General features: G+C 51.3%; 2 protein-coding genes across 2 annotated transcripts; both read left to right on the top strand.

The window, feature by feature from the left end:
• Positions 1-899: 899 nt before the first annotated feature.
• On the top strand, positions 900-8,863 carry Cel (carboxyl ester lipase). Its single transcript, XM_038337547.1, is given in 12 exon segments — positions 900-920; positions 922-966; positions 3,645-3,795; positions 3,887-4,009; positions 4,246-4,443; positions 5,000-5,130; positions 5,273-5,380; positions 5,519-5,636; positions 6,419-6,605; positions 6,827-7,030; positions 7,591-7,788; positions 8,557-8,863. Coding segments are annotated over 12 exon segments (1,791 nt in total).
• On the top strand, positions 3,048-3,371 carry LOC119819376 (60S ribosomal protein L30-like). Its single transcript, XM_038337548.1, has one exon. It carries the CDS (start codon positions 3,048-3,050, stop codon positions 3,369-3,371), a length of 324 nt encoding a protein of 107 aa, XP_038193476.1.
• Positions 8,864-11,659: the final 2,796 nt, after the last annotated feature.

The following is an 11,659-nucleotide window of genomic DNA, read 5'->3' as shown; positions in this document are numbered from 1 at the left end:
AAAGGCAGCTGCACTCCTTAAAGAGAGTCTCTTAAGACTTGGTTTGTGTCCGTTGCAGAGATAATGTTTTCCTGGTTGCCAAAGTACACATCCCTAGGATGGTGGCTGTTCTGATAACTTCGTACTGGCCTTCACCTCCAAACCCAGTACTTTCCTCCTCCTCCCTCCCTCATTCTGTGCCTCTACTCTGCCAAGGTTTTGTCTTTCTGCCTGGGTATGCCCCAGAATCCTTGTTTGTGTTCTCCAGGAAGCCCCACCCCACCCTCCAGCAAGGCACAGAAGTGAAATATACCCTTTATCTGAAGGTGCCAGCAAGCCCTGGTAAGTGAGCCACACCAGGCTTTGCGCTGGGAGCTCCCCTCCACCTGTGCCACCTGTCCACCTAGTTTCCTGTCCTGTGCCCCTGGGACTCTGCCTCCTGTACTCAGCTCAGCCTGCACTGCCCCATACTTAGTGCAGGTTCTTGGAGTTAGCAAGGGTCAGCCACACCAGTGCCCAATAGCACACAGCTACCTTGAGTCTCTCATGGATTCCCCACTAAGGTGCGAGGCATCCAGCACCTTGAGATGAAGCACACCCATATTTCTGAAGGTGATACTAGACCCTAAAATGACAGCATTAGTAGAACAGAATGCAGGACACCCAGCACCCAGCCAGGTTTGGCCCTGGGATGCCCTCCCCCACACTATCCGTGCCACCTGCCTCTGCTCCCAGGTAGGCAGTAACCTACACAGGTACACACTGGGCGCCACTCAGGTTGCACAGAGCCTGCCTGACCTGGGAGAAATGGATCATCCCACACCTGTGTATCTGAGTACATGGTATGCACATGACCTTGGCTCCAACTCCATAAATAAAGGAGAAATGGAGAGAAGGGCGCCTAGAGGCAGACACTCACCATGGGGCGCCTGGAGGTTCTGTTTTTTTTGCCTCACCTGCTGCTTGGCAGCAGCTTGTGCTGCAAAGGTAAGTCAGAGCCCTGCAGGGGACCGCAGCCCTCTCTTGCATTAAGATCTGGAAACTAGGGGCAGGGTCTGGAGGACGGAGGACAGAGAGATCACAGAAAGGGAAGAAGAGGCCAGCAAGCTCAACAGCACTAGCACTCCAGGTTCTGGTCCTGCTTGAGCCACACCCAGCTTGTCTTGCTCACATGAAGCCTAGCGCAGCCTGCAGAACTGTACTGGAATCACAGGCCAGGAGCAGTTTCGCATGTAAAGACATCTCCTGCACTATTTGGAGCATTTATACTAAAAAGCCCACTATTGCTCTGTGGTTTCAGGTGTGCCTAAGTCTGGCAAGCCTACCCACAACCTCTGGCTTTTCCCCTTTTCCAGGGGAACCCCATAGAGAAAGAAGCAGCTAGCCTGACATTACAGAGCAACCACATTCTGTTCTTTTTTAAAAAAAAAAAAAATATATATATATATATTATATATACAACATTCTGTCTGTGTGCATGCCTTCAGGCCAGAAGAGAGCACCAGACCCCATTACAGAAGGTTGTGAGCCACCATGTGATTGCTGGGAATTGAACTCAGGACCTTTGGAAGAGCAGGTAATGCTCTTAACCTCTGAGCCATCTCTCCAGCCCCCACATTCTGTTCTTGAATAGGAATCTGAAATGTCTGTTCCAAATCAGGGCCTATTCCCCAAGTAACATCCATTTCTTGCTCTTCCTGAGAGGGGTGAACCCTACCTGGTGTATGCAAGGCTTCCCTCCAAGTACCCAGAGGAGGCTGTACCAGTTCTGGGGTGCCTGTAAAGTCTGCCCTTGACCATCATTCTCCGTGTGTGTGTAGGAGTCACAGAAAGCTCAACAGATGCAGGAGACGTCCCTAGACAGGGCTCGCAGCTCCTCACCATATTGCTTTCCACCCCGTCATGCTCCAGCCCTTGTCATGCTGGCTTGAGCCCTGGAGCCTGGAAGTTGGGGTGCTGGTCCTGGGCTCCTGCCATGAGAAGGAAGTAATTATCTTTCTCGAGAGAGTTCTTTTGGGGTGTTAGAAGGACCTGAACTTACTTTTCACTGATCTACTGCCAGCCAACACACCCATCCTGACACTGGCCAGAATCCCTGTATCCTTGGGCCCCCACCTGAGGCATTCAGGTCAACCACAACCACACAGATAACACTGAGAGGTGACGTCCCCCGTCCCCAAGCTGGCTTTCTGACTCATCCCAGTAGGCCGGAGGCTGAAACAAAGAACATCAGATGTCGCAGCTATCTGTGGAGTTTCCCCAACTCCTCTCTTTCTCCAGTTTCCTTACCCAGTATAGTAGAGACTTCATGGGCCTGAACTTCAGAGGGCTTCTGAGCCTGCAGCCTCAGGCCACCTACTTCCCCCTACCTGAAACCTTGCACAGGGGAGAAGCAGGAGGTCACACTGTCGCTGCTGCCAGTGACATGTGTCCTCGACTGATGCAAGCAGAATGGGAGGGGGCATGCACTGGCACTGAGGTTGGACAGCCTTGTCTCAGCAGAATGACTCCCAGTGGGGAAGCCCCTGCACCTCAGTTTGCAGGAACAGTGGGCCAATGAGTACCTGCTTCCAGGCCACTGGGTAAGACTACACACTAGCTGAGCAATGGTGGCCCACACCTTTAATCCCAGCACTCAGCAGGCAGAGGCAGGTGGATCACTGAGTTCCAGAACAGGCAGGGCTGTTACACAGAGAAACCCTGTCTCAAAACAAACAAACAAACAAACAAACAACAAACAAAAAACGGCTAGTCACCAAGTGGCAGTACTGATTGGCCCTGGGAGAACTTGGACGGAGCTCCACGCCCAGCTAGCTAGGCCGTGGGGAGAGGTGGAGGAAGGAGAGTCAGACCTCAGAGGCTCGTGGCTATGTCGGAAACATTCTGGCAGCGACTGTGCATCCACCACTGATGGCAGTTGAACAGGCCTTCCCTCTGACAGCCATCAAGCCTTGGGGAAATTGCTGTGGCCCATCTTATACACCAAGACTCAGCCGAGCCTTTCTTGCTTCCCGGCCGTCTTGGCGGCTGGTCTTGGTTGGGGGCCATCCCGCACCTAAGGCAGGAAGATGGTGGTCGCAAAGAAGATGAAAAAGTCTCTGGAGTCGGTGAAAAGTGAAAAGTACGTGCTGGGATACAAACAGACTCCGAAGATGATCAGACAGGGCAGAGCGAAATCGGTTATCCTCGCCAACAACTGCCCCGCTTTGAGGAAATCCGAAATAGAATACTATGCCATGTTGGCTAAAACTGGTGTCCATCACTACAGTGGCAATAACATTGAGTTGGGCACAGCGTGTGGAAAATACTACAGAATATGCACGCCGGCCATCTTTGACCCAAGTGGTTCTGACATTATTAGAAGCATGCCAGAACAGACCGGTGAAAGGTAAAACGGAAGTTTTCCTTTAATAAAACTTTACCAGAGCTCCTTTAAATAAATAAATAAAGACTCAGCCGAGATCTAGACCTTCATTCTAGAAGGGCAGAATATGGGCTGAAGTGGCTTCAGGCAGCTGCAGAAGGATGGGCCAGGATTGGGTGGGGGCTGAACCATCCCCTCCAGCACTTGGCAGGGGACCTGCAAGCACCCTGTTTAGTCAGCCACTCTGGATTCAGGCTAGCCATGCCCAAAACCATCTGACCCTGCCACGTTTTACCTGCAGCTGGGTTCTGTGTACACAGAAGGTGGTTTCGTGGAGGGCGTCAACAAGAAGCTTAGTCTCTTGGGTGGTGACTCTGTTGACATCTTCAAAGGCATCCCCTTTGCCACCGCCAAGACCCTAGAGAATCCCGAGCGTCACCCAGGCTGGCAAGGTGGGTGCTGGGTGCTGGGTACTGGGCTGGCCCTGGCTCTGGCCCTAGCCCTGGCTGGTCCTCTTCAGGCCTTCCCCTTCTCTCACTGTAGGGATTCTGAAAGCCAACAGCTTCCAGAAACGATGCCTACAGGCCACCCTCACCCAGGACAGCACCTATGGGCAAGAAGACTGCCTCTACCTCAACATCTGGGTGCCCCAGGGCAGGAAACAAGGTCTGGATCCCAGTTTCCCAGAGGATCCCACCCCAATCCCTACACCAGAGCTTCAAACTCTGCCATGGGGTGCATTTGGTGCTGCAAAGCCAAACATATCTGAAAGACCGAGGCAAGGAGGGGTGCCCACTGCTGATCCCCACAGTCTGGGCTGAGCACCTGCTCTAACAGGGCTAATGAGTTAACTGGGGAGAGGGCCTGCCGGTGTCTGAAGTCCCTGTCTGCCCCTGTTACAGTGTCCCACGACCTGCCTGTGATGATCTGGATCTATGGAGGTGCCTTTCTTATGGGATCTGGCCATGGGGCCAATTTCCTCACAAACTACCTGTATGATGGGGAAGAGATTGCCACTCGGGGTAATGTCATCGTGGTCACTTTCAACTACCGTGTGGGACCTTTGGGTTTCCTTAGCACCGGAGACGCCAACCTTCCAGGTAGGATGCAATAGTGAACGTGCTGAACCCTGTGAACTCTGAACCCAGCAGACAGATGCACTCCAGAACTCTCTACCCTGACGCCTACGGGAGGGCCCAGAACCTTCTTCAGAGAGTTGGGGTACAGGAGCTGAACTGTGAGACCTGGGAGCTCTAGGCAGCCATCGGGAAATGAGAGAAGCCGAGGGACAGAGGGACTGAGACACAAGTTGAGTCCTGGAGAGCAAGGTAGGGAGGCTGAGATAGAGTCGAGTGGACATGGAAACCAAGGGACAGACAGACAGGAGGAGGAAGTGTGCAGGACCCAAGCAGAGACACCAGCTGGCTTTATTTCCCTGGACATCCCCACCCTTGCCAGTCCTCTTCTGCACAGCCTCCTGGAGAGCCGTTGTTTGCCGTCCTGGACTCTGCCAGGGTGTCACTGCAATAAGGACTGGTTCCCGCTGTTCACATAACTTGCCACCCTCTGTATAAGCCCCAGGTCACTCATCTCTAGCCTCCCCCAACTCTGGTTGAGGGTCTCTCCTGATGAAGGCTATATTCCCCATACCCTCAGGTAACTTTGGCCTTCGAGATCAGCACATGGCTATCGCCTGGGTGAAGAGGAACATCGCAGCCTTTGGTGGGGACCCCGACAACATCACCATCTTTGGGGAGTCTGCCGGAGGTGCCAGTGTCTCTCTGCAGGTCTGGGGCCCTCTGGTGTGGAGAGTCTGACCCCAAGATTACTGGAGGGAGCCAGTGGGGCCTAGGAGAATGGTCAGAGCTGGGTGCAGCTGGGAGCTCTAGCCCAGGTGCAGCCTGTTGATAGGACTTCTGGGTATTGCAGACCCTCTCCCCGTACAACAAGGGCCTTATCCGGAGAGCCATCAGTCAGAGTGGCGTGGCGCTGAGCCCCTGGGCCATCCAGGAGAACCCACTTCTCTGGGCCAAAAAGGTAAGTGCCACAGGGCAGGAGTAGGCAGGGTGGGGACTGTTCCCATTTCCGTGCTGTCCTGGATCTTCCCTTTGCTGCCCCTAGTCGTTCCAGGCCTGGCCACGGCTTCCTCCAACCTCCCACTTTGCACTCCCCTAGATTGCTGAGAAGGTGGGATGCCCCACAGACGACACTGGCAAGTTGGCTGGGTGTCTGAAGGTCACAGATCCCCGGGCCTTGACACTGGCCTACAGGTTGCCCTTGAAACAGCAGGACTGTAAGTGTGAGCTGCTGGGGGTGGGAGGCTCCTAACGTCCTGCCACTTCCCTCTAGCAGGCCCCAGTGGTAAAGGGGGGTGTATACTGATCTTTCTTCCACTTCTCCAGAGACATTTAATAAGCCAAACAGGGCCAGGTGTGGTGGCATATCCCTTAATCCCAGCAGTCTGGTCTACACAGTGAGAGGCCAGCCAGAGGCACATAGTGAGACTCCCTGTCTAAAAATAAATAAATTAAAAAGGAAGAAAGAGGGCTGGAGAGATGGCTCAGTGGTTAAGAGCTTTGTCTGCTCTTCCAGAGGTCCTGAGTTCAATTCCCAGCAGCCACATGTGCTCACAACCATCTGTGATGAGATCTGGTGCCCTCTTCTGGCCTGTAGGCATACACACAGACAGAATATTGTATACATAATAAATAAATAAATAAAATGAAGTTCTATCTTAATCATAACTTCACAGAAATATTTTCGGCCTGTGGAACAGTGGACTCTCCCCGTGGTCATGAGACAAAGTCTAGGGACGTTCTTGCCTATCACAACCAGGGAAGGGTACCACTGATGTCGAGCACGTTAGGCTAGGGACAAGTTTGACAGCCTACACATAGGACAGTCATCCCTATCACAAGCTGACAGTAGCCCAAAAAGTCCCTGAGGCTGAGGCTAAGGAGCCCTACCTGGTCTGGTCAGATAAAGGAAGAAAGAGGTCAAGCTTAGTACAAAAGGTCAAGAGAAGGACCCGGCAGGTATTTAAAAGTATAAGGACCTGTTGGCTCTCCTACTCAGACCCCATTTGGTATTACCTGGGCTTCACCCCTGTTGTCGATGGAGACTTCATCCCTGATGACCCCATCAATCTGTATGCCAATGCCGCTGACATCGACTACCTAGCTGGCACTAATGACATGGACGGCCACCTCTTTGCTACTGTTGACATGCCAGCCATCGATAAGTCCAAACAGGATGTCACGGAGTGAGCAAGGGAGGGCAGCATGTACCTGCTAATACCTGGGAAGAAACAGGCCTTGCTTGGGGAGGGGGAGGCTAGCTCCGAGGTGGGGAGGAGGGGATGGGGATGCTTAACAAACAAGGTGAGCATGAGGAGGGGGGTGCTGTGTTGGGGTGAGGGCAGACAGACATGCTCCTGCCACCACCAGCAGCAGGTCCAGTGTCTGTTTCCCCATCCCCATGCAGGGAGGACTTCTACAGGCTGGTCAGTGGAAGCACCGTCAACAAGGGGCTTAAGGGTGCCCAAGCCACCTTTGGCATCTACACCGAGTCCTGGGCCCAGGACTCATCCCAGGAGAATAAGAAGAAGACAGTGGTGGCCTTTGAGACTGACACCCTCTTCCTGATCCCCACGGAGATGGCTCTGGCCCAGCACAGAGCCCATGCCAAGTGAGGTTCTGGGAAGGGGTGTGTGGGGGAGGCTCCCTAGAGAGGGCTGCTTAGGCCACTGTGGCTTTTGACCAAGGCCTCATTTAGCTCTGACCTACACATCCGTCAAGATTAAATGGGTAATAGAGGCATATACCTTGTCCAATCATGTGAGACATATGCATTCAGATGGGGAGAAATAAATCCTTAACCTTGAATTATGGGAAGAGCCCTTTGAATATTTTGCAGAGTGGAGACATGAACCATGAAACTGCAGATCCATGAACATGGCTGCAGCTTTTCTTTCCCTGGGCATCAAAAACTCCAGTTGAGAACTAGGCACAGTAGTACACACTTTTAATCCCAGCACTCGGGAGGCAGATCTCTGAGTTCAAGGCCAGTCTTACATAGTAAGTTCCAGGTCAGCCAAAGCCACATAAAGAGACCCTGTCTCAAACAAACATACCCCGATTTGTGAGACTTGGGGGTCCATCAGCCCCTGCCCTGCTCCTCCTGGCCTCACTCCAGGGCCTACCTCCCAATGGAGTCCCCACCAACCTATCTGTTTCTGTTACCCTCAGGAGTGCCAATACCTATTCTTACCTGTTTTCCCACCCTTCACGGATGCCCATCTACCCCAAATGGATGGGGGCTGACCATGCCGATGACCTCCAGTACGTCTTTGGAAAACCCTTCGCCACTCCATTGGGCTACCGGGCCCAAGAAAGGACTGTCTCCAAGGCCATGATTGCCTACTGGACCAACTTTGCCAAAAGTGGGTAAGATGTGGGAGTCGAACCTAGGACCAAGGGCAGCAAACTTGAGGACTCCTGTGGCCCTGTAAGCCTGAGCTCTGGCCCTGCCTCTCATTTGGGCAAACTTCTTATCCTCAAGCCTTGGTAACCAGTTTGCACATGGGCAGAAGAGCTGCTGACCCAGCCCCAAGGCCAAGTACATGTTCACCATGACTGAGCATCAAAATGTTGGCTCAGAGGGCCAACCTGTCTCTGGGTAGAGCTGTCTGTAAGCACAGGTCTCCAGTTGTAGCAGGCTTTCTCAGACCACCAGCCCCCAAATCATGACATGGAGACTTATTATTAATTACGACTGCTCAGACTTATGCTTGTCCCACTAGCTCTTATAACTTAATTCAACCTGTTTTTCTTCATCTACAGTTTGCCTTGGGACTTTTCTTTCATTCTATATGTCCTACTTTTCCCATGCTCTCCATCGCTCGCTGGCTAGCTGACCCCAGGCATCTCCCTTTCTCCTCCCCCCACCTCTCTCCTCCTTTTCCTACTTATTCTCTCTGCCTGCCACCCCCACCTATTCCTCTAGTGCCTAGCCATTGGCTGTTCAGCTCTTTATCAAACCAGGCAGCCAAGGTGAAAAAACAACACTTAGTTAAACAAATGCAACACACCTTCCCATAGTTAAAGCCTCGCAACATAAACAAATGTAACACCTTTCCATAGTCAAAGTAATATTTCACACATTCAGTCTCTTTGTGGTCCTCAGCCTCTACTCAGTCTCTTCTCACTCTGTAGGGATCCCAACATGGGCAACTCACAGGTGCCCACACACTGGTACCCGTATACCTTGGAGAACGGCAACTACCTGAACATCACTAAGTCGATAACTAGCACGTCCATGAAGCAGCACCTGAGAGCCAAGTTCCTACAATACTGGGCTGTGACATACGAGGTGCTGCCCACAGTGACGGATAACCAGGGGACCCTCCCTCCCCCTGAGGATGACTCAGAAGCTGTCCCTGTGCCTCCTGTGGATGATTCCCAGGCTGCCCCTGTGTCCCCAACAGACGAGGCTCAGATGCCTGTCGTTATTGGCTTCTAATGTCTGGTAAGCCTTGGTCCCAGGGTCCTCCTCTTTTTAGGTTCTCTAAAATAAAGTCTTAGCTTTGCCCACCTGGAACTTGGTTTTTGTTCCTGAAACAGCCTGGAGGAAGGAGGGACCCTCAGTCAATAGCGACCCACACTTGATTCATCCCTGCCAATCCTCAGGCTGTAGAAGTCAAAGGACTATCTTTAGCTTAGGAGCAAACACACAGCACCAGAGATGTCGAACATGGGGCAGGGGTCTCTTGTAGGCAGGAAGCAGGCACCCTGGGATCCTGGAAAGTCACTTATCATTCTCCAGCCCTGGCCAGCATATGTGGCAGAGAGACAGGGCCATCATGGGCACAGGCAGCTATAGGGAGCTAGACCTGGCTCACAGGCCTCAGGAATGCTAATAGGAAGACACACTACAGACGTAAGCACTGCACTCAGATTTTCCTATGCATGGTGCCAGCAGGGGATAGAACCCTGAGGCTGGTGTCTCAGGGAGTATCTCCATAAGAAAGGGGTTGGCCAGGGTCCTGCTTGTCTGAGGGCAATCCTCCTCTTCCCTCCTTTTTCCCCCTCCCTCCTGAGGCCTTTTTTTGTTTGGTTTGGTTTTTGTTTTTTGAGATAGGGTTTTTTCTGTGTAAAATTCCTGGCTGAATTGAACACCCTCCCTTTGTAGAGCAGGCTGGCCTTGAACTCAGAGATGTGCCTGCCTCTGCCTCCCAAATTCTGGGATTAAAAGCTTGTGCCACCACGGCCTGGCCCCTCCTAAGACTTTTATGACTTTGAAGTCTACATGTCCCTACTGTGATCAAATAAACATTCAGGCAAGCTTCAAATGCTCCCCTTCTTCCACAGCTGTGGGAAGGCTTCCTTTTGGTTACGAAACCATCCTTGCAAGTGGCTTTTGTTTCGAACCTAGGACTTGCTCTATTGTCCAGGCTGGTCTCAAAGCTGGGCTCAAGGGCTCCTCCTGCATCAGCTTTCCAAGAACCTAGGATTATGAACTAGGACTTATAATACTATTTATATTAAATTAAATAATGATATTTTGAGTCAAAGTTTTGCTATCTATCTCAGGCTGGTCTCCAACTCATAATCTTTCTGCCTCAGTCTCCCAAATGCTGGGATCACAGGGGTGTACCATTGTGTTTAGTCTGCAAGCATAATTTTTTTTTTAAAATCATTTATTTGTATTTTATGTGCACTAGTGATTTGCCTACATGTATGACTGTGTGAGGGTGTTGGATCCCCTGGAACAGGAGTTACAGACAGTTGTGAGCTGCCATGTGGGTGCTGGGAATTGAACCTGGGTCCTCTGGAAGAACAGTCAGTGCTCTTAACAACTGAGCCATCTCTCCAGCTGGTAAAATCCTTAAAATTGTGATAAACAGGCCAGCAAGATGGCTGAGCAGGTAAAAGCACTTTCTGTGAAAGCCTGAATCCACATAAAGGTAGAAGGAGAGAACCAACTCCACGAAGTGGTCCTCTGACCCCCAGTGTGCACATACCCCCACACATCGAAAGATATTTATTGTGATAAAATACGTGTCTTAGGGGCTGGAGAGATGGCTCAGAGGTTAAGAACACTGACTGCTTTTCAAGATCCAACACTTTCACACAGACATACATGTAGGTAAAACACCAATGCACATAAAATAATTATTTCTTAAAAATCCATGGGCTGGAGAGATGGCTCAGAGGTTAAGATCACCGGCTGCTCTTCCAAAGGTCCTGAGTTTAATTCCCAGCAATCACAAGGTGGCTCACAACCATCTGTAATAAGATCTGATGCCCTCTTCTGGCCTGCAGGTGTACATGCAGGGCATTGTACACATAATAAAGAAAACATTTAAAAAAAAAAAAAAACATGTCTTAGGCTAACTGAAGTATTTGCAGGAGAATTACACTGTTGTACCCCCAGCACCATTACTTTCTTTTGGTATTTTTTTTAAAAATTTTTTCACTTATTTTTACATATCAACCAACGGTTTCCCTCCCTCTTCTTGTTCCCTCCCTCCAATTCCCATCTATCCCATCATACACTCCTCCTCTGTTTCAGAAGTAGGCAGCCCTCCCATGGGAGTCAACAAAGCATGCCATATCAAGTTGGGCAGGACCAAGCTCCTGGTGCTGTATCAAGGCCAGGGAGGCAATCCCTGCATGGGGAATAGGTTCCGAAAAGCAAGCTCATGCACCAGGGACAGACTCTGGTCCCATTGCAGGGGCCCACAAACAGACCAAGCTACACTATTGTCATTCATGTGCAGAGGGTTTAGGTTGGTCCCATGCAGGCACTCTAGCTGTCAGTCTAGAGTCCGTGAGCTCCCATTAGCTCAGGTCAGCTGCCTCTGTGGTTTCCCTGTCATGGTCTCGACCCCATCTTGCTCATACAATCCCTTCTCCCTCTCATCAGCCAGATTCCTGGAGTTCAGCCCAGTGCTTGACTGTGAATCTCTGCATCTGCTTCTATCAATTACTGGAAGAAGGCTCCATGATGACAATTAGGGTAGTCCCCAGTCTGATTACAGGGGAAGGCCAGTTCAGGCACCCTCTCCACTATTGCTTGGACTCTTAGCTGGGGTCATCCTTATAGATTCCTGGGAATTTTCTGGCACCAGGTTTCTCCCTATCCCCCAAATGGCCCCCTCTATCAAGATCTCTTTCATTACTCTCCCTCTCCGTACCAGCCCCAACTTGATCAACCAGATCCTTCGTGTGTGTGTGTGTGTGCGTGTGTGTGTGTGTGTTACCCAGGAGATCTCATCTATTCCCCTTCCCAGGGAAATCCACGCGTCCCTCTAGG

The sequence above is a fragment of the Arvicola amphibius genome, chromosome 7 (assembly GCF_903992535.2).
Source record: "Arvicola amphibius chromosome 7, mArvAmp1.2, whole genome shotgun sequence".
Taxonomy (NCBI): domain Eukaryota; kingdom Metazoa; phylum Chordata; class Mammalia; order Rodentia; family Cricetidae; genus Arvicola; species Arvicola amphibius.
This window is presented reverse-complemented; position numbering and strand designations above follow the sequence as displayed.